General features: G+C 41.8%; 3 protein-coding genes across 3 annotated transcripts; 2 read left to right on the forward strand and 1 right to left on the reverse strand.

Moving 5' to 3' along the window:
- Positions 1-11,606: 11,606 nt before the first annotated feature.
- MELLADRAFT_66638 (uncharacterized protein) lies at positions 11,607-12,996 on the forward strand (the record flags this gene model as incomplete). Its single annotated transcript, XM_007414660.1, has 2 exons — positions 11,607-12,790; positions 12,939-12,996. 2 exons carry the CDS (start codon positions 11,607-11,609, stop codon positions 12,994-12,996), a joined length of 1,242 nt encoding a protein of 413 aa, XP_007414722.1.
- Positions 12,997-17,292: 4,296 nt separating this feature from the next.
- Positions 17,293-20,419, forward strand: MELLADRAFT_44965 (uncharacterized protein; the record flags this gene model as incomplete). The annotated part of the gene is made up of 13 exons (XM_007414661.1): positions 17,293-17,315; positions 17,853-17,894; positions 17,963-18,255; positions 18,337-18,409; positions 18,509-18,576; positions 18,658-18,792; positions 18,884-18,942; positions 19,016-19,123; positions 19,188-19,350; positions 19,417-19,572; positions 19,651-19,738; positions 19,827-19,961; positions 20,056-20,419. 13 exons carry the CDS (start codon positions 17,309-17,311, stop codon positions 20,136-20,138), a joined length of 1,410 nt encoding a protein of 469 aa, XP_007414723.1.
- Positions 20,420-20,903: 484 nt separating this feature from the next.
- Positions 20,904-21,470, reverse strand: MELLADRAFT_66640 (uncharacterized protein; the record flags this gene model as incomplete). Its single annotated transcript, XM_007414788.1, has 2 exons — positions 20,904-21,240; positions 21,325-21,470. 2 exons carry the CDS (start codon positions 21,468-21,470, stop codon positions 20,904-20,906), a joined length of 483 nt encoding a protein of 160 aa, XP_007414850.1.
- Between the last annotated feature and the right edge of the window lie 571 nt (positions 21,471-22,041).

Raw genomic sequence — 22,041 nt, forward strand, 5'->3', positions numbered from 1 at the left:
TATGTTTGAGTGGGGGATATGGAAAAGGCCCTGTAGGCCTGTCAGCACTGTGACAGGCCTACAGTGCCTTCAAACCACTCGATCACCGAGTGATCGAGTGGTTTGGAGGCCCACAGGCCTAGTTTCCACTCGATCACTCAGTGATTGAGTGGAAAAGGCACTGCAGGCCTGTCAGCACTGTGACAGGCCTACAGTGCCTTCAAACCACTCGATCACCGAGTGATTGAGTGGTTTAGAGCCCAACAGGCCTGTTTTCCACTCGATCACTCGGTGATCGAGTGGAAAAGGCCCTGTAGGCCTGTCACAGGCCTGACAGGCCTACAGAGGCTCTAGGTGGTCACTCCATCGCACGATCACTCGGTGATTGTGCGGTGGCTGGGTAGACCACCTAAATCCTAGGTGGTCTACCTTTTAGAGTCAGACTGCCTAGGAGCTAGGTGGTCCAGGCATTGACTAGACCACCTAAGGTCCCAGGTACTATACCTTTTAAATTTAGTGACTCAAACTTTAAAAGGTACAGTAACTGGGACCTTAACGGTCCAAGGTACTTGGAAACCACTTGATCACTGAGTGATCGAGTGGAAAATGGGGCTGTCAAGTTTGACCGCCTAAGCGCTAGGTGGTCAAACTTCAAAAGTAAGGCCACCTAGCAGTTAGGCGGCCAGGCCATCGCACAATCACCCAGTCATTGTGTGATGAAGCTACAGTCGGTCTGGGGCCAAGTTCAACATCTTTTTGGCCCCAGGCTCCGTCGCACAATTACTGAGTGATTGTGCGATGGCCGGGCCACCTAACATCTAGGTGGCCTTACTTTTAAAGTTTGACCACCTAGTCCTTAGGTGGCCTTGTCATTGCAGAATCACTCAGTGATTGTGTGATGAGGCTATGGTCAGCTCGGGGCCAAGTTCAACATCTTTTTGGCCCTGGGCTCCATTGCACGGTATGACTTGTGATATTCTTTTTAAAGCCTATATCTCCATGGCGAAGACTAGCACCACCAAGCTGACAGTTGTAGGGGAGGATGAAAATTGAATGGAACTTGAGTGAATGTTTTGTATAATCTATGTTTTTTTTTGCTATGGTCACAAAAAATTCTTATGTATGCAATGTCAACCATCATTGGGTCTTGAGTGATGACTCTTTTGGCCCATCAACATTTGTATGCACCATATGTTTAAATGTTAGATATTTAAACATATCAACTGTAATGTGTAAGGCTACATGTGCATACACAGTGTAATGGCTGACCACAACTCAGCCACCATTCGAGTGCAAGCATTTAACCAGTCCTGTGTTCTCTGATTCTTCTGATATTATTATTGAAAACCATTCTGTCCGCTTCCTTCAATTCTTTGAATCAACCAAGGTAATATTTGTTGTTCCTTTGTCTTCCCATTACTTCCATACACTTCAGGAAGATGAAGATAGAACATATAAGAACCATGAAGAATCCACAAGAAGCTGATACTAATTGATTCAAGATTGATACATGAAACCTCAAACTAATCAAAATTTATCAAACATTTTTGTTAACCGCAAAAGAAGACTCATATAATTCAAAAGATTTACAGCTCAAGGTTATTCACATTGACTCATGGAAGACGGAAGTACTTGAGATACATGCAGAGATGTTTATGTCTCGTGAAGGGCAGGGCAAATGACTGAGGGGACCCCCAACTACCAGCCTAACCCTTTGCTAAATGTATCTCAGGGCTTCCTGATTCCAATCCTCAAGAAATTACTTTATCAATCATTCCTTCAAACAATTATTCATTAATGCAAATTAACTTATATCAAAAGACTTACAGCTCAAGGTTATTCACATTGACTCATGGAAGACGGAAGTACTTGAGATACATGCAGAGATGTTTATGTCTCGTGAAGGGCAGGGCAAGTGACCGAGGGGACCCCCAAATACCAGCCTAACCCTTTACTAAATGTATCTTGGTGCTTCCTGATTTCAATCCTCAAGAAATTACTTTATCAATCATTTCTTCAAACAATTATTCATAAATTTATATATTCATGTAATTCATACTCAATCATTCAATCCATCAAATATTTAATCACTCATTGTTTATTCACTTTATTCATTATTTCATTGCATCCCCACGCAAATTAAGAAATCTTGATTTTTTGATGAGCATTCCACTAATCAAAACAATGTTTTTCTTACGTAGATGCCAAAACCAGTATCAGACCTCAGAAAGCAAGACCTTGCGGAGTACCAAAAGAGGAAGAAGGCTCAACAACACAATGCCAAACAGGATCCAGTCCGGGATGTTCAAAGAGAATGTGTCAGTCAAAGAATTAAAGCAGGAATCAAAGACCGGTTTGGCTTGCCTGAGGACTGTGATGTTTTCCAAGTTCCTCAATCTGGGGACAGGAAAGAGCAAGTAGTTACCTATGGAACTGTTCTACTTGTGAATCTGGCTGAAAATAAGCTTATACACCCATTCCGATATTTGTTGTCGCTCACAATTTTGAAAAGAAAAAGTTCATGAGCTCAAAACCTAAGTTTTAACTGGTTAAAACCCAAAAATTGGCTGTATTTCCTTGAATTACAGCCAATTTCAAAGTTTTATCGAGTAAAAACTTAGGTTTCACCGAGTTTCACTTTTTCTTTTTCAAAACAGAGCAACAAGAAATATCGGAATGGCTGTATGTGTTGCTAGGTTCAACAAAGAGGTCAAGTCCCTCAAGCTTTATGTTGTATTTGCATGGCTGACAATTCTTGCTGCAGGACCCCGCCAGCAATGACCCTGCAGAAGTGAAACTTTGCAAAGACTTTTAAAGGGCTAACAAGATCATGCAGCAACACTTTGAAGCCCTGGGTGTAATCAAGGAAAATTGTGCAGTCAAGATGGGACCGCTCAACGAGCCGCAAGGTACTATGAGAGCATTTGGTCACAGATCATCTGAGTGTGCTGGACAATATCAAAGCGGAACAGTCATTGGTTTGTTTATCTTCACCTTTTCACATGAGGATCTTTCCAGAAACTTAATATGTTCCACGTTTTAACACCCGCAATCTATGCCAAAAATTCAGCTACCAGCGAGGATCCAGCCAAACTAGACAAGGATGAAGCCCACCAAGATGAACGTCCTTGGGTGGTGGACGTTCATGATGAAAGGAAATGTTCTTTATCTCTATTTGTGTATGATTCCAGCAAGAAAATGGCAGAAGAGACTGATGCCCCGTGTGATCAAGATGATAATTTTGTGAGCAAAGTGTTTTTGTATTGTTTTGAAATTCTTAAGAGCAACAAATTTTGGAATACAAGTTGAAATGAAAGAATTTACTCCTCATTTTACACCATGTGCTGATCTCTTGCTGGAATATGAGTTTGTTCCCCAGATTTACCTCCATACAACAGCTCCATCTCCTCCCATATACTTAATTGTGCTATTTTTGGGTGGAGCAACCCAAAGTGCTTGCATATCCTATTGCATTCGTGCTGGGTATAGAAGTTCTCCAAGCCTTTCCTTCCAGTGTTTCCGTTGCATCAAGCCTTACTGGGTTATGGGTGAAACAAACAGTCAGGCAAACATTTTGCATACAAGCACCAATCTACTTACTTGCTTGGATCCACAATCAAAGGGTCTGTCAATACCAAACCCACCCCCTGAAGATCTGCAACCATTCTTCTTACGTTATAGTGTTTATGAGACCAATGACTGAGAGCTTGCATTACATCATTGACAAAAGGACTTTCAGAACCCCGGAGTTCAAAGTTGTGATTGCTGGTATACTTGCGGTATTGTGTAACATCAAGTACTTCTTCAAAGAAATAAGCACATTCAGTGGTAGCACCGCTTCCTGCATAGACCGGAAAGTTTTGAACCATTGGGAAAATAAAACATGGGATTGAGCAAGCTTGAAGAAAGTGTATTGATTCATTTGACTCACACAAATGTTGAAGAGAAGATCGAAGCCAATTGAAGAATACTAAAGAATATCAAAGGAGATCGAGGGATATCAAAGATGATTGAAGATGATTGAAGATGATTGAAGCCGATTGAAGAATACAAAAGAAGCGGATTTAATCCAATTGAAGAATACTAGAGAAGAAGATTGAAGCCGATTGATGAATACTCAAGGAGATTGAAGCCGATTGAAGAATACTAAAGAAGATTGAAGGTATCAAAGAAGATTACAGACGATTGAAGCCGATTGACAAATACTAAAGAAGATGGAAGCCGATCCAAGAAGATTGAAGTAGGGTGAAGCCAATCAAAGAAGGGTGAAGAAGATGGAAGCCGATTGAAGAAGATAAAGAAGATTGAAGCTGATAAAAGAAGATTAAAGAGGATTCAAGCCAATCCAAGAAGATTGAAGAAGGGTGAAGACGATCAAAGAATGATGAAGAAGAGTGACGACAATCAAAGAAGTTCAGTGTAGTGTAGGTTTTGTTGAACAAGGTGGATGGGTGGAGACTATGACAAAAGATGGATGAATGTGGATGAATGACTGGCCAATATAAGATGATCGGTGATGGTGTGTGGTGTATGGGTTGTGTGATTGGTTGAGAGGTACAGAGGTGGTTTGTACAATTTTCATCATCTAATGTGAAGTTTTCATCTTTGGCGTTTATGGTTTGTTAATTGTTGTTTTTTGATTATCAACATTTGTTTTTTGATTTTCGACTTTTGTTTTTTTGATTTTTGATTTTTGATTTCCTCCTTTGTGGCTTTCCTGGTACTTTTTGTGTCAATGCGACAATGGGGTGACAAATGTTGAGTTTCAAGTTGTAAATCTACTGAAATTTGGGCCGTAACCTGGTCTGAAAGGGGTCTCTGCCATGACTTTTACTCCAGTACAGGGGTTTTTGCCCTGTATTTGAGTATTTTCTGTAGTTTTGTCTTTGATTTTTGAATTTTGCACCCGGGAATTGTGATTTTCGTTTTTGATTTTTGCATTGTCACCTTGACACCTCTTGCATTCGGTACGGAAGTGTCCGGGTTCCAACTTGCCACAAGCAGGTGGAATTGTAGATTGAAGTGTTCCTTCAATATGTGGAGCTGAATGAGTGACAGAGGAAGGATAATGATTAGTAAGTAGAATTAGGAATGATTAATTGAAGGTAACTTACCTGTCGTATAATTTTGCCGATTTCGAAGTTCATTAGCTTCTCCATTGAGTGATTTTTGGACTTTCCGCTGTGTCTTCACAAACGACCCTGGTACAAGTCATGGGAGACTTTTCTCAAATTGACTAGGTGCTCAAAAACTGGTACATATTGATTGAGCTCTTCTTGGCTAAGTGGTTCTATGGCCAAAGCCGGGGTTTTAGTAGACGTCTCTTCAAGCGGAAGACAAGGGTTAATTCCCAGAGGTGTCTTAGTAAGTGCATAGGCCTTGCTAGTGGCCACACATAATCTCTTGAATAGACGAGGAGTGAAAACTTCATGTTCTTCATCGTTGCAGGAGGACCATGTGGAGCCAACAATCACATTACACTCCTTAAAGCCAGTTGATACACCTTTGGGTGGCACTGACAAAATTAAAGAATTGAAGTCATTTAGTGACAAATTTATATGGCGCATTAATTGTGCTTACTGGGAGTTTTTGTGGCCGCAATGCTGTAGGTATGATAGTGCAGTTAGTATACATGTTGGGCTCCCAAGATAAGGGTCCCTTGAGTCTAGTAAGGATATTTGTAGGATTAGTTGAATGACATTTGGTCAAAGGAGGTGAGGGTAAGGTATTTTACTTACAAAGCTCCATCCAAAAGTTGTCGGCTGCACTTCAGCACTAGGCACAGCATCATCTTGTCCAATTCATAGTTGGATTGTAGAGCCTGCGCTTCATATATACAAACCAGAGGCAGATATATGGTTGTTCTTTGGAATGGTTAGGGAGGCCAGCTCTTTTTCAGCGCGCCACATGCCCCACTCTTGTCCCAAGGCTTGGTAGTTGCTAAAGTTGGGTACTGTATCATCAACGTCAGCATCTTGAGCGTTATCATTGTCAAGTGTTGTGTTTTCAATTTCGTGATCTTCTTGTACAATTTCATCATCATCGTCTTCATTGGGTCATGCTTGTTTGCGGGGGCGGGTTATTCCTTGAGCTTGAGGTTGACTTTGGGTTGCTCGATGTTGGCGCACGGTTGTAGTGATAGGCAGAGGGTTGTGTTAAGTGGTAGGTCAAGTTGTAGGTCGAGTGATAGGTCGAACAATAGAGGCAGGCAACTGCCATTTGCTGCCAGTGTCGCTTAGAGATTCACAGTCAGGACTAGGAGGAGGTGGTGAGGAGGCTGCCCAAGCCCTTTGAAGTCCAGGTCGCATGTTGGCAATTAAGTTTGAAAGAATGTGTAGTTTCTACTTGAAGATGGATGATGGCGGATGGGATGGTTGGAGTGGATGATTGATGAGGAGTCAACTTGTGAGTAGGGATGGGAGCTCTCGTAGTGTTATCTGGTAGTGTTAGGTCACGAGTTTACATAAAATGAGGTTCTACGGTGTATAGGTAGTGAGTTTTTGGTCTGGGGTGGTAATTTTACTTGATGAGGTGGTGATTCTTTAGATGTGGTGGTGAGTTTTTTGATTCGACAGTGACTGTTTTGGTGTGATAGTAATTTTTTCATGTGGTGGTGAGATTTTTAATGTGGTAGTGATATTGGTAAGGTGATGGTAATTTTGTTGATCCAATGGTTATATTTGTGTGAGATGGTAAGTTTGGGCTGATCCGATGGTGAGTTTTTTGTGTAGTGGTGAGATTTGAATTTGTGATGGTGAGGTTTGTGCTGAGGTAGTGAGATTATTGCTACAGTGGTACTTCTTTTTGCTTAGGAAATTACGGTACTCAAAGTTGTGTATACTTTGCCGTGTATAGTTTTTTTTTTTTTTGAAGCTAGACACAACCCGGAAAAAGTATATCTTTTGTTCAAAGCTCAAAAATATGTACTTCTGAGCCAGAAACATAGTTTTTCCTGGTCGTGTGTATGTAGTTGTGAAAAAGAAAAAAAAACTATGTGCGGCAAAGTATAGCCGTTCTCAAAGTTGACCCGGTTTTGAAAAACCCGGTTGACCCAGTTGATTTTTACACTGGGTCAACTGGGTACGTGTAATTAAAAAAAACACCCTTTTTGTTTCTCTTGCGCAACTCTTTTGACTCAACACCTCAGCAAACATGCCTGCAAAGCGGAGAACCAAAGTCACGGAATCTCAATTGCCTCAAAATAATTCCCATATACACCCAAACCTGCTGTCGAATTCAACTTTAACCTCGCCAAATACCGTCCAATCGCCGAACGCAAATCTATCAAGTTTCACACCGATTTCGGCCGTTGGAAGTCCAGGTGTATTGCTTTCGCCCTCTGCGTCTTTATCAGGTACCGACTTGTTTCGTTTGGGTCAAGTTTTGGCAACAACTGCCATCTCCAGCGCTTTAACCCCTATTCAGAGTCTGTTGGCCATCTCAAATTTGACTCCGCCATCTCTCCTTACCTCAAACTCAATTTCGTCTTCTCTCAATCTGGGGTCTCTTCAAACTTCAGGACTATCGTCAAATAACTCTATGAACAAGACTAGCTCAGTAATGAACAAGACCACCTCAGTTTCAGTACCTGCCAAACGAGGACGAGGAAGACCAAAAAAATCTGATACACAAGCAAGACCAAAAGATTCTGAAAGTGATTCAGAGGATAAGGCAATCCAGGCTTCATGGTTCGAAAAGCAAACTGACGGCTATTCCGACATGGACCTCATTGCACTATGGTGTTCTGATTCTGACAACTTCACCCGTTGGCGCGACAGGATCCCTGGTAAGAGAGCGGTTGCTGGAATCATTGCTGCTCACCTGAAAGACATGAATCATCGTGAAAGACCTGCAAAAGAAGTTGAAAAGAAGGTAAAATTTCTCTTCATTGTTCTTTCCAATGTTGAATATTGACATAGATTGTACGACTGCAGGTGCGAATGCTGGAGGCTAAGTTCAAAGCCGCTCAATCCAAATTTAAGAACACCGGCGAAGGAATTCTGGACCGCGAGGATTGGGTTAAGAAGCTGAAAGAGATGAAAGTTGTTTCAGTGTCTATGGATAGTGATGGCGAAGAGACTATAACGCGTAACATCTACGAAAGCGGTCAGAAACGTACTCGTAAGGGTGATCTTGGTGATAGTCCTATAGGTATGTACAGTTTTTCTTATTAAAGTTGATCACCGAACTGATCCTGTTTCGCATCTGAAGAGCAAGCTTTATCATTATGCCCTTGGTATTGCATCTTGGAACCTGTGATGTTGGAACAACCTAACATTGTGCCCGAATCGACTCGAGATTCCTTAGGGAATAGTTCGTTCAGCAACCTAGCCTCTGATTTGAATCTCAATCGCCTCAGTAACTACTCATTTGGTGAAGAAGATTTGCAAGATGGAGAAGACATCAACGCCATCAGCAATCCGTTTATAGAGAATGATGGCAGCGTGGAAGATGTCAATCAACAAGGTTCACAATCACCGTCCTCTCAAAGACCAAGCAAAAGTAAGCATTTTGATTTTTCGATTTTTGATCTTTTATTGATTGTTTCTCACCTTTCACCTTGATAGGGGCCAAACCACTTTCTAAGTCACCAATCAAGGATGTTTCACGCGACCCTTTAGGTTTACAATCCCTCATGGGGGAAATCTTACCATCAAAACACGAACGAGCCCGGAACGAAAAAAAAGAACATGAGAAAGATAAACAACAGCTCAAGTTGAATCAAAAGATTGCTGAAGCTATCACTGAGATGTCAGCAAATCGCAAGGACGATCTTCAGCTCAAGCGCAAACAACTGAGGGCCGAACTTGCTACAAAATTGATGGATCAGGGAATGACCTTTGATGAGGCATTCAAGAAAGCTCATATGATGTATCCAGATCGACAACAGCCAACACAAGGCAGTAGCCTCAATCAGGATCCTGAGGACTCGAGTGCTAATCCACAATCTTCATCCGAGGAAGACTAGTTCAATTTAGCGACAATCTTTCAATCATCACGCTTGTATTCCTTTTATTTAAGATCGATGTTCTGCTCTTTTAAGCTTTCCTCCTGAAGAGGTTTATCTATTTAATCAGGTACTTGGTGGATCATCGATGGGCTTATGAATATCTGGTTTTATGATATCAAGGTTGTTACTTTTTCTTTCTAAGTTTTTAGATGTTTGATTTACAAAAACCAGTTTTTTATAAATGGTAACAATTTGTAAGATTTGATTTCAAATAAAAAATATCTCAAGTTTTGTTTCATTCCCCTATTCTTTCACTTCAAAAGTGGTATACAGTGAGTTGATATTCCAAGGTTCCACACAGTGCGATATGGAAAGTAAGATAATACTGAGAAATGATATGAAAAATTATTTAAAATCAAAGAGCAAGTTTTGAGATCATGATAGATGAATCAAAACAGTTACTGAATTGAAAGATACAGATTGTGGGGAGATTTGCTAATCCAAAGTGGAGTTAAAGATTTGGAAAAGTTGCTCTCTCCTTTGATGTTCCAAATGTACATTTCCCATTGATGCCAAACGCTCTTCTTCACCACTTGGAGATGGTTCTCGATGCACCTCCCAATCTGCTTCCTGTAGTCCCAAGGGTAAGTTTTCACCTTTACCATGCAGAAAGTTGTGAATGACACAGCATGCGGAAATCCAGGCAGCAGCTCGGCTGGCTGACTTTCTATCCTTAATGACCAGGTGCAAATCCTTCACCGACTGAGTTCGTTCCTTCAGCATTCCATTCGTATGTTCCGAGACGATTCGTTTGACACTTAAGGCATTGTTGAACTTCCTATGTGGCCGATCGAGCTCCCCATTCCTCGGACTTTTAAAGGCAGGAACTATTCGCTTGGAAGCGCTATAGCCTGAGTCAGCAATGAGGTACTCCCCCTCGCTGAAGTAAGACTCTATATTTTTGAAAAACTATGATAAAACATAGTCAGCAACTGATACCCCATTTATTTGAAAAGAACTCACCTCTGTTGATTTCAAGACCCGTTGATTGTGTGCTGAACCACACCAACCATGATGAGCGTAAATGATACGCTTCTGATGATCACAAATAATGAGGGAATTCAGTGCGTAAAAAGACTTTCTACAGTAGTAATCTTCCGGGTTCTTCCGGGGAGCGAATGCAAGTGGAATCAGAGTTCCATCAATAAAACCCACACAATCTTTGAAAAAAGAATGTTCTCCTATCTCTCTTTTGATTTTCCTGCGATCTTCAGATGTCGGCCATTTGATGTACTTTTGTTGAAGATTAAGTAAAGCCCAGATGCAACGGTTCGTATAGTTGTCCACACTTCCCTCTAAAAGATTATTCAGAATGTGATCACCAAACCAAAGAATGATCAATTGTGTTCACCAAAGAATGATCAATTGAAATTACTCACCGGCCATCGAGAATAGTTTGGCAATCACCGGACTTTGTCCACCATTTCCAGACAGGCCAAAATTTGCCATCGCGACTAATAGCTGCCATTGAACAGGAGCTTGACTGCAGTTCGAGTTGTTATGAAAAACACAATCTCCCGAGATCTCGTTCACAAGCAACGTAAAGTTCTCCTTGGACATTCGGGCCTATTGGAGTTGAACATACACACGCTTTCAGCAATTCAGGACTTGAAAAAATAAAGTAGATGATGCTCACCACAATAGCCCATGTCCGATCAGACTCGTTGAACCATTCATCGAAGCACGCCTCCTTTTGTCTTCGGCGTGAAAAACGTCCAATTCGAGGTACCAAATACCGTTTGGTATGAACACGATTGATCGTGTATGCCAGAATGGCTAGCATTCCTTCATCTTCCGATCGTTGACGTTTGCGAGATGTTCGTAAAGAATCCGAATTCACCATACTTGAGAGGAGTAGTTGTGATGCGAGTATCAGGAGTTCATCCCTGAAGGTCTCTTCAGGTGAATCAAGTTGATCTAAGATAATCACAGCCGCCATGATCGCCATGAAGTCACTCTGAGTTGTGCGTGATTGGTGGTTGTGGTGTGCCTGTGCCAGTGAGGCAATCTGAAGAGCAAAAAGTGCCTTCAAGTAGGCCAAGGTGTTGCGACGGAGGGTCGAGGTTGGCATTTGAAGATGGAAAGAGTGTGATGTGGGGTATTTGGGTCTGAAACTTGAATCCCTGACCCGGTAGACCCAGTTACCCTTGATTACCGCCAAAAAATCAACTGGGTCAACCGGGTTTTTCAAAACCGGGTCAACTTTGAGAACGGCTGATATATACGCGCTCAGACGTCTAGCCAGCGCCCCGTTAGTGGACGTCGGGTCGTGTCCCCAATCTCGGACATGCCCGACGCCCTGACGCAAATAAGTGTCTTTGTGGTGTAGTTCTTATTGTTGTAGTCACATGATCCTGGGCACGACTGCGGCACAGACATCACGTGCAGCAGTCACAAAACCCTTTCTCGCCGCCTCGAGATTCCACATCATCATTGTGGAATCCAACCTCTATTTCGTGCTTATGTGTTTTTCTCATTTCTATATGTTCACTACAGGTAGATTATCATCATTGTGGAATCCAACCTCTATTTCGTGCTTATGTGTTTTTCTCATTTCTATATGTTCACTACAGGTTATGAGCCTGCGCTCTCGATTTGATGAATCGATCAACCTTGAATGCAGACTAGAAGACATGATTATGCAGCGAATCCGAGATCTCCACCAAAACGAAGAAAGCGAACTCCACGGAACAAACAAACTCTACCTGAACTAGCTACTTCGAGTAATCTTCTGCCATCCTACGATTTATCCTTACTACCTCCGCTTCCCCCATCTCCACTCAACCTTAATCTTTCAATACTTCCTCCTTTACTTGATTCACCGACTGATCAGATTGAGTTAACTTCGACGCTTCTTCCTGAATCATCACAAACCCATTCCCACATTCCATTACCTCCATCTGATTGTATTCAATCTTGTGAATCAAATACACAAGACGAATTTGCTTTAAGTATACCTTCTACGTTTACGCCCGAATCGGAGATCGCAGACAGTCTCTCACGGTTAACTCTTACCGATAATCCTACGAAACCCTACTACACCGTTACTAGACAACTTACACAGCCCTCTCCACTATCTACGCTACCTTTTGAAAACCCTACGGAATTATACAACCCCAACCCGATTATTTTCCCTGCACGTTACTTCATATCAAACATGTCTACCGAGCAGAAACAAACATCAACGACCTTACCTCACGATCAGAGCTCGATCACTGCGCAAGACATCACAGAGGCGAAAGAAAACCTGGGTGATGAGATTAAATTCGAATCACTCACCACGAACGGTTCTAACTTCATTGAGTGGAAGAAGAACACCGCACGAGCAATAAAAGCATTACTCGGAATCAAAAACTACTGGGAGGAAAGATTACCAGTCTTGACTTACATTGATCGCAAACGAGACGGCTTAGCAATGAGTGTGATAAACAACACTATCCATAATACTTTAAAGAACATAACGGATGATGCGGATTCAGCTTATGATGCAATGGATGCTCTGCAAAATCATTTTAGAAGAGGTGGACGCACAGCACAGTTTTCACTTTTCAATCGTTTGATGAATTTACGCTTAGACTTAAATGAGACCAAAATGATAAATCATATGTCTAAGGTTGACTCTCTTGTTTCTGAAATCGAATCTACTGGATTTATATGGAACTCAGAATCAATACGAGGTTTATTTTACCAAATTGTCATGCCTCCTGAAATGACTAAAGAAATCAATAAGGAGCTAGATAACAAATACGACAAGACAACTCCTAATTACAAATTGAAAGACATTAAATCTGCGATTCAAATGTATCTAACTAGAGAACGAACTGCATCTGAAACGATTACGATCAACAATTTAAGCACTCAGATCGAAACACTTGCTGTACACACTCCCCAACGTCAATTCACTCCAGCTAGAAACGTGAATACGCCTCGCCAATACCAAACTCCTCAGTACAATTTCACTCCTCGCTTTACCCCTAATCGAACTGCACCTAAGATCGACCCGATGAGATGGCAGAGAGGACCACCTGCTTGGACTAAGACCGACGCTGAACGAAAAGATTCTGTCAATTCACCGATTCCAATACCCAACACGGCTGTGAGCGGAGTGAAAGCTGGTCTCTTACAATGTTTTTTCTGTGGTATATTTGGCCACACCTATAGTGCTGGAGGATGTGGACCTTACGATAACAATGGAGATAGATTAGGTGCTCATTGGAAGGACTGGAGGAAAGTTACAACTGGTCAATACCATAGTCTAAACGCTCTGTTCCCAAATAAATTCAGTCTTCCATCTACTCAACGATCATCATCTGTCCGACCTAACGCAAGTTCTGTCGAAGTTACTGAAGGAGCCAATCAAATGTCAATGGAACCATCGGTTATGAACCTTGACTGGGCATCCGAAGGTTTTGGATTGATTGATGATGGAAACAAAGTACCTACCGAGTACCTGTTCGACGGAGGAGCAACTGATGCTGTAAGCAATGACAGAGCAGCTCTGAAGAACTATCAGCCTCTACCCCATCCTGTACCTATCAAGACGGCAGCTAATGATTCTAATGCCGTGATAGTAGGTAAAGGCGACATTGAATTAACGACCGAAGAAGGCGAAACTGCAATCATCAAGGATGTTTACTACTGCCCAAAGGCAACGACCACGATCATTTCACCAGGTGCTTTAATAGGGAGCGGAGCTAAGATATCAATGACAAAAGACAACAATTATCAAATTAGACTCAAAAACGGAAAGATTCTGTATGCAGTACACAAGAAAAGAAGATGGTTCATTCAAGCTAGAAAAAATCGTCCTGTTTTTTGTAATACTCCAAAACTATCTCATCATATCTGTGCAATGAAGTCTTCATATCATTTGTCTAAGATGTGGCATGAACGCCTTGGCCACATGTATATGAAGAGGATTGAGAAACTTTTCAAGAATCATGAAGAGTACGGTTTGCCTGAAATGAAACATTGTCCAGTCACATGTGAGGATTGCTTGACTTGTAAAAGCATTAGAAGGAGAGTTTTGAGCAGTACAAACCGTGAACCAAAAGTTATGGAGGTGCTTGTGACTGACGTTGCAGGTCCCTTCACGCCCTGTTTTACAGGTGAACAACTGATGGTTACTTTTCAAGATGTAGGATTGACGTACTCCGAAATTTGCATTATCAAACACAAATCAGAAGTTTATCAGAGACTAATCAACACTGTCAAGAAGTGGGAACGTGAAACAGGCATCAAAATCAAAACCATACGATCAGACCGTGGAGGAGAATATGTAGGAGCTAATTTAGAGAAATGGTTAAAAGATGCAGGAATAAATCATGAATTCTCTAACCCGTACGAACCTGAACAGAATGGAACAGCTGAAAGACTTAATAGAACACTTGGAGAAATGGCCAGAACACTCTTAGCATCCAGCAAATTACCCACTAAATTCTGGAATTTTGCATATCTTACAGCAGCTTATATTCACAACAGACTACCAAACTCAATGACAGACAACAAGACGCCGTATGAATTGTTTTACCAACGCAAACCAATGCTTGACATCCTACGAACCTTTGGAAGCACCGCATTTGTGCATATTCATTCAGGACAAAGATCACCAGGTAAATTAGAGAATAGAGCAAGAAAATGTAAGATGATTGGGTACATAGAAGGAGGAAAAGGGTGGTTATTTTACAATGAAGAATCAAAAACAGTTTTTCCCTCAGCAATAGCAAAATTCCCGTATGAAGAAGATTTCATTCCACCACAGAACTCTGCACAGCAAAACTCAGAAAATGAAATGAACACGAACAAGAAGGACAAAGGAAGCATTCAACACATTCTGAACGCTCTGAAATTAGGTGACTTTACAGATGAAGTACAAATTGACAAACAAGACATGGCAGCAAATCATGCATTAAGTGGAGAAGATTATCTGAAAATACTCAAACCACCGAGATCATACGCAGAAGCGCTGAGATCAGAAGAATCAACAAAATGGAAGGAAGCTTGTGACACAGAAATGAACATGATGGACAAAATGAAAGTGTGGAAAGTTGTTGACAAACCTGAAGGATTAGTACCTATAGATCTGAAGTGGGTTTTTGCATACAAGAAAGTAGACGCTGACGGTAATCCAATCAAATTTAAAGCACGGCTAGTCGCAAAAGGTTTTCGTCAGCAAGAAGGAATTGATTACAATGAAACATTTGCACCCACCGCAACATTCGCCGGCCTACGAATCATGCTTACAATTGCAGCTCATCAGAACTGGCCTACTCACTCATTCGACATTACTTCAGCAGATCTTCATAGCGCAATTGACTCATTAGTGTATTTTTCAATCCCAACGGGTTATATGTGTGAAGCAAAAAAGAAGAATAAGGTGTTAGAAGCAATCAAAGCATTATATGGAACGAAACAAGGAGCCCGATGCTGGTGGAAGCATATAGACGCAATACTCACATCATTAGGATTTAAGAGCAGCCAATACGATCAATCATTGTACATTTATCATCGTAATGAAGAAACTTGCATCATATGGTTACACAGCGACAACGGAGGTGTTACCGCAAGCTCTGAGAAATTGCTAGATGAAATTCATGCAGCCCTTAAAGAAAAATTACTTATCAAATGGGAGAGAAATCTGGATCAAATAGTAGGAGTTAATGTAATGAGACACGCAGATGGGAGTTTTACTTTATCACAACCGGGACTCACCAAGAAGATCATTCAATCATTTCTTCCTGATGAACGAACGGCAAAAATACCTATGAATAGCCAGAAGATCCCTACGTCGCCAACAGAAAACGAAGAAAAATACGACTCTGAGAAATATCTATCAGCTATCGGCAGCCTCAACTACTTATCAGTAGCTACAAGACCAGATATAACGTACACTGTGAACTACTTAGCGCGGTTCTCTGCTGACCCTAGAAAACAACACTGGAATGCAGTCGAACATCTAATACGATATTTGAATACCTCTGGAGTTAGAGAGTTGATGATCAAACCGATCAAAACAAAAGTCGACACTCCACTTCATACGTACGTCGACGCGAACTGGGGAGGTGAAGGTGCAAGATCAACTCACGGATACATCACTTGTTTCCTGAACTGTCCGATATCATGGACATCGAAACGTCAATCCTGTGTAGCATCTTCCACTTGTCACGCTGAATACATGGCTATGGGAACAGCATGTAGAGATGCAATCTGGTTAAGAAACTTGATTGAAGACATTACCGGCAAAGGCAACACTGTAAACATGCATTGCGACAATACATCAGCAATACATGTAGCCAGCAATAACTCATCTAATAAACGAACTCGACACACTGATAGAGAGTACTACTATATCAATGAGCAAGTTTATAAAGGCCGAGTCTTCTTGCACTGGATCAACACAAAATCTCAACAAGCAGATATACTAACAAAACTGTTAGGCCCCAACTTACATGAACATGGCATCACTAATCTCAGGATTACGCCTCATGGGGATGCAATATCATCAAATGCAACACGTTAACAAAATCATCATAGTTGACTTACTGCTCGATTGAAAGAACTTATGTTAGAACTGATCTGGTGGAACCAATTCCGTAGACAGGGGTTGACTATTCCAGACTTTACTGGCCAACGTAGTCTCTGTCTCGGGGGAACGAATTCCAGACTGTCTCGCATAATGTTATCATTCTTGTTTCTGGTGGAACCAATTCCGTAGACGGGGGTTGACTATTCCAGTTTTACTGGCCAACGTAGTCTCTGTCTCGGGGGAACGAATTCCAGATAACAATGGCCCGTATATTTCTGTTTATGTTTTTTATATTTCTTTGTTTTTTATGTTTTTTGTTTTCAATTTGAGATCATTATAGGAGTCACATTCTTTCATCTTAGACTGTTGTCGAGTGTCTTATTTCAAAATCTTTATATTCTCTTATTTCTTTATTTTCTTCTGCTTTGTTTTCTTTTAGATGGATGTCTGTGACTTGTCGTGGGGGGGGTGTTGTAGTCACATGATCCTGGGCACGACTGCGGCACAGACATCACGTGCAGCAGTCACAAAACCCTTTCTCGCCGCCTCGAGATTCCACATCATCATTGTGGAATCCAACCTCTATTTCGTGCTTATGTGTTTTTCTCATTTCTATATGTTCACTACACTTATCACACTTGACGTGGTCGTGACGTAATTCCACTACATATGATAGTTGATCACAGTCTGAGTCGGGGCAGTGAGCTTTGACCGATTGTGTTGAGTTTTTGATCAAGAGGTCAAGAGTGAAATTCAATTCAATCTGTTTACCTCCAATCTTTCTCTTTACCTTCATGGCTGGTATGTAATTCTCATTAGTCCCTCTTGACCTCACTTCCAATCCATATCTATTCCATTCGGTGTATCTCTCATCGTTCGTCGATCGATCCATCGTACCTGGTCTCGAACATTGGGTCGTATTTCAGTCGGGCTACTTGGAGGCTGGCTATCGCTCACTTTGCACTTGTTTTTGATTCAAAGTCTCCCAGGACACAGCCACCTATCCAAAGCTCAAGACACCAAATCATTTTGCTTTATCCATATAGCGAATAAGCATGATACAGGCCATGACGTTCGATTCTTGGCAAACAAATATCTTCTTAGACTCACTGGGGCCGCTCTATAGGCCGGACAGTTATAGTTTGATCTGGGACTCACGCCAGATTTGTAATCTCATAAAACACTCAAGACCTACATAATTGCGTGCCATATTCACATTTGCTCATTCAGATTCTCAAATTGATTGTCTCCCTGAGCCGTGCTGTCCTGTTTTGATCTTGAGCAAATTACTACTTGCTAATTGATCGTCGGATTTTGAATGCATCCTTATGTCCACAGCACCTTTGTACACCACTGACTCTGGCCGGCTATGGCATGCCGGTGAGTCCCTGTAATCATCTCAACATCAGGCTCATATTGGCTGCATTACTCACGGGAAACCTTTAAAGGTCTGGTATTGATTTGTGTGGTGGGGCTACCTGCACGAGGCAAGACACATGTGGCTCGTTCAATTGATCGTTATCTACGATGGCTAGGCGTCAAAAGCCAGGTGTTCTCCCTCGGGGACCATCGTCGTAAATTTTTGGGTGATCCTCACAAACTTCCTCCCGACTATTTCGCCACAGACGGAACCCGGAGTGAGTCGACCGAAAAACTGAGACAAGAGATTAAGGCAAGTCTGTTGCAGGCGGTAGATGACTGGTTTTCAAGTGGTGGACAAGTGGCAATCTATGATGCCAACGTCAGTCTTTCACTCTGAGCAACAATGACTATATGATAGCTAGGCAGGAATTCATCCCACTGATCATCCAATTCTTTTCAGAATGGTACCAGAGCTACCCGATCAGAATTGAGGCACCGATTTGAACCGATGGGTGTTCACAGCATGTTCATTGGTAAGTAGCAGCCAATTTTAGCAAGAGAATCAAAAGTGCTTGTCTATCTGGAACCGCTGATTGAATTGATCGCTACATTGTCTGGGTTGGATGAGATAGAAAATGTATGCGATCGAGACGATATAATTGAAAAGAACATCAAAGCCGTCAAGATTTCTTCTCCAGATGTCAGTTTGACGTATGCCTCATCTCATAGCAAAGACATACTGAACCTTTATGCTCGAAAAAATACCATGGTCCATATAAAGTATCAAGGCTGGGATCCAGATGCAGTTTTAGCAGATTACTGGAGCAGAATTCGAGATCATGAGAAAACGTATGAGCCCATTGAACAGCCAAGCTTTCCATTTGTGAAAGTGGTCAACATAGGTGAAAAGATTATCGTGCGTAGTGACAGTGTCGTGGAAAGTAAGCTCTTTAGTCGATGTGATTTGACCAAATCTTGCTATCTTTATGTGATCCTTTTCATAAAAGGTCAACAACATATCAGGATATCTTCAGTCTCGAATCGTATTTTATCTCATGCAAATACAGTTTAGTCACAAACAACTTTATTTCTCATCATACACCCTGTGCTGATTGACCTGTTCCTGTTGAATGAATTAGTAATCGTTACCGAACCATATGGTTTGCAAGGTCCGGCCCATCCCGTATCGAACACCTTTACAAAGCAGATTCGGAGTTATCGCCACTTGGTCTGGAGTACGCAGATCGGTAAGTCTTCTTTCACGCATATAGCGAGTCCAGTAATGGCAGCTCAAAGTTTGTTTTCATATAGATTATGCTCCTTCCTGCGTCATAAGCGCCGTCAGATGCGTCACGAACTTGAAAATAAGAATAGACTCACTGTCTGGACTAGCTCGCGCAGAAGGTGTATACAAACCAGTGCGCCGATGGGAAAAGCCGGATACAAAGTTTTGATGCGATCCCAGATGAATGAGGTCTACTTCCACCACCTTACATGCCTCTTTTCGATGTGACACTGAATTCGTTCAAATCTGACCTAGATCAATCCGGGGGTGATTGATGGCATGTCAGTTGCTGAAATCAAGCAAAAGTATCCAGAGGAATACGAAAAGTCGTTAAAGGAACCATACGCCCATCGTTATCCGCGAGCTGAGTCGTACCACGACTTATCTGTTCGACTCGAACCCATCATTTTTGTAAGCATAATATCTATCACAATTATGCATGTCATCTCGCTGCTTACTCATCTCGGTAAAATGGTATATGGTGATTAGGAAGTTGAACGCGACCGTTCAGACCTTTTTATCATTGGACATGCCAGTGTGATCCGATGTTTGTTTGCCTATCTTAAAGGCTTACCACGTCAGTTTTTTGCCTGTTGTATTGGCAGTAGATGATTTGTATTAACAAGCAGACTTGAGACTCATTGTACAATATCTGAAATTTCCAGCTCAAGATATTCCTTTGGTTCAGATTCGGCGAGGGCAACTCATTGAAGTTAGACCTACAGCCTACGGTGTCGAAGCCCGGACGCATACATTTTGGACCCCAGCAGATAACCCAATATTGTACAAGTTTGTTAGCGGTGAGTGATGAGGTCACGAATTTCTTATTGCGACCTGAATGCCTTCCCTGGATCAGTACTGATGTTTTTGCCTGCCACTTCATGCCAATTTCAGACGAGGATGCATTTCATCATGCACCAGAATCGGAGCAAAAAGCGGATGAATTGAACAAGGCCATCGCCCCCCTTGCCATTTAATCAACCCCTTTGGCGAGAAAGATAAGCAAGCTTTCTCTCAGGCCCTTGCCTGTGATTCGACTGTTGAATGTGCATTGTGGTATGAAGTACAAGAATCATATAACGTGCATTGACCGTATTTCTTTTTTCAGAATTATACAAGAATGAGCAATCTTTGTGACATGTTTTCACCCGTTGCGTGTATTTACGTATGACCTTAAGCAGCATGCAACAGTTTGTACAGAGTTGTAGTACTTTATTAATCTCCTGTGCAATTTTTCAGTATATTGCTTTGCAACCTTACGCGTATGATCAACTTTGCCGGAAGGGATTTTTATACAAGCAAGAAAACTTTAGCCAGATAGCAATGCTCGTCGGCTGTGATTGTTCTCCGTAGATGTCAAAAATCTTGCAATGTTGGTAGGACTTTTCACACTTAGGGAAATGGGACACAGCTGATGAGTGGCAATGACATCGGTTGGTAGATCTGATAACTCTCAATGGATGAGTGTTGGACAACTGCATGAATTCAGCGCTTAAATGTCTTGGAAACATCTTGCCAGAGTAGGATATGGTGTTATTCGACGAGGTCATAAAAATTGTTTGTCAATGATAAATGAATGTAATAGGAACAACGCGCGCGCAAAGGCGTTTGTAGCTTCTTTGGTGACAAGAAATGCTTTAATTACAACATGTATCCAGTCTCACGTCTTTTATGCAAGTTTATACAATGCTAGAAGTCTCAGAATGAATAATTTGTACAAAGTGAGCGTTTGTGAAACGATTTCATAGAAGAGGTGAGCTGGGCAATCCAAGAGCAGAAGGAAGTTGTTGAGTTGCTGGTAATGCAAGAGCAGAAGGACCAAGTCGCTGAGTTGCTGGTAATCCAAGAGCAGAGAGTGGTTGAGTTGCTGGTAATCCAAGGGCAGAAAGTGGTTGAGTTGCTGGTAATCCAAGGGCAGAAGGACCAAGTTGCTGAGTTGCTGGTAATCCCAGAGCAGATGGACCAAGTTGCTGAGTGGCTGGTAATCCAAGAGCAGATGGACTAAGTTGTTGGGTTGGGGATGACACATGATTCACGGTTGTACCTAAGAGTCCCATTAGTCCATCAACGGGTAATGCTCTGGGAGGGACAAAAGTGGAAGGAATTCATGATTAGCTTATGGAGCTTTGTCTGGTTGTAAACTCATTTTGAATGGTGACTCACTGTGTCAAGGCTGAGACAGGTGCGGCGCTAGTGAGTCCAGTTTGAGGGGTAGGAATGCCCATGACGTTGACAATGGCTTTGAGGTAGTCGAAAGGAAATAAAGGAATGATATAATGTAAGTTGAATAGTGCGCATTGGTTCGGCATTGATTAGAAGGGGCTTACCGGCCAAGTATGCTACAGAGACGAAAATGAAGCTTTGCATATTTGATAATGAAGGTGTTAAAGTGTTCTTAAGAATGTATTTAGTTGAAGGGATGTTGAGATATTTGGCAATGAAGATAAACAAGTAAAATGTGAAGTTGTGTTGATGTGGAAATAATGGGTCAAGAGTAGTCCCATTTTATATCTCATCGTTCAAGGCATCAGTGGAGGCTCTGGTTGGCCCGGTACATATCTGTGGATGGAGGCTATGGTTAGGCCGACTTGAACCAGTCGAGATTTGGAAAGCCGGTCCAGCATAAATTGATTTGATCCTTCCCAGTCAGATCACAATGCAATTTGAATGATTGATCACAATTTATGATTATGAATTCAGTCTCAATGACCCGGCTTCAGCCCCAGACTTGAAACATTCTGGACTCCACCGCACAACTTAATGTTATTTTTTTATCGTTGCATCATGGGGCCATAAGTTTTCTTGTGATATGAGAACTGTTCTTGGGCTGGACTGGTCTTTCTTCCCTGCGAAAGGCTGATAGAAATTCTCGATGAGGAT

Source organism: Melampsora larici-populina (genome assembly GCF_000204055.1).
Source record: "Melampsora larici-populina 98AG31 unplaced genomic scaffold MELLAscaffold_45, whole genome shotgun sequence".
NCBI classification, from domain to species: Eukaryota; Fungi; Basidiomycota; class Pucciniomycetes; order Pucciniales; family Melampsoraceae; genus Melampsora; species Melampsora laricis-populina.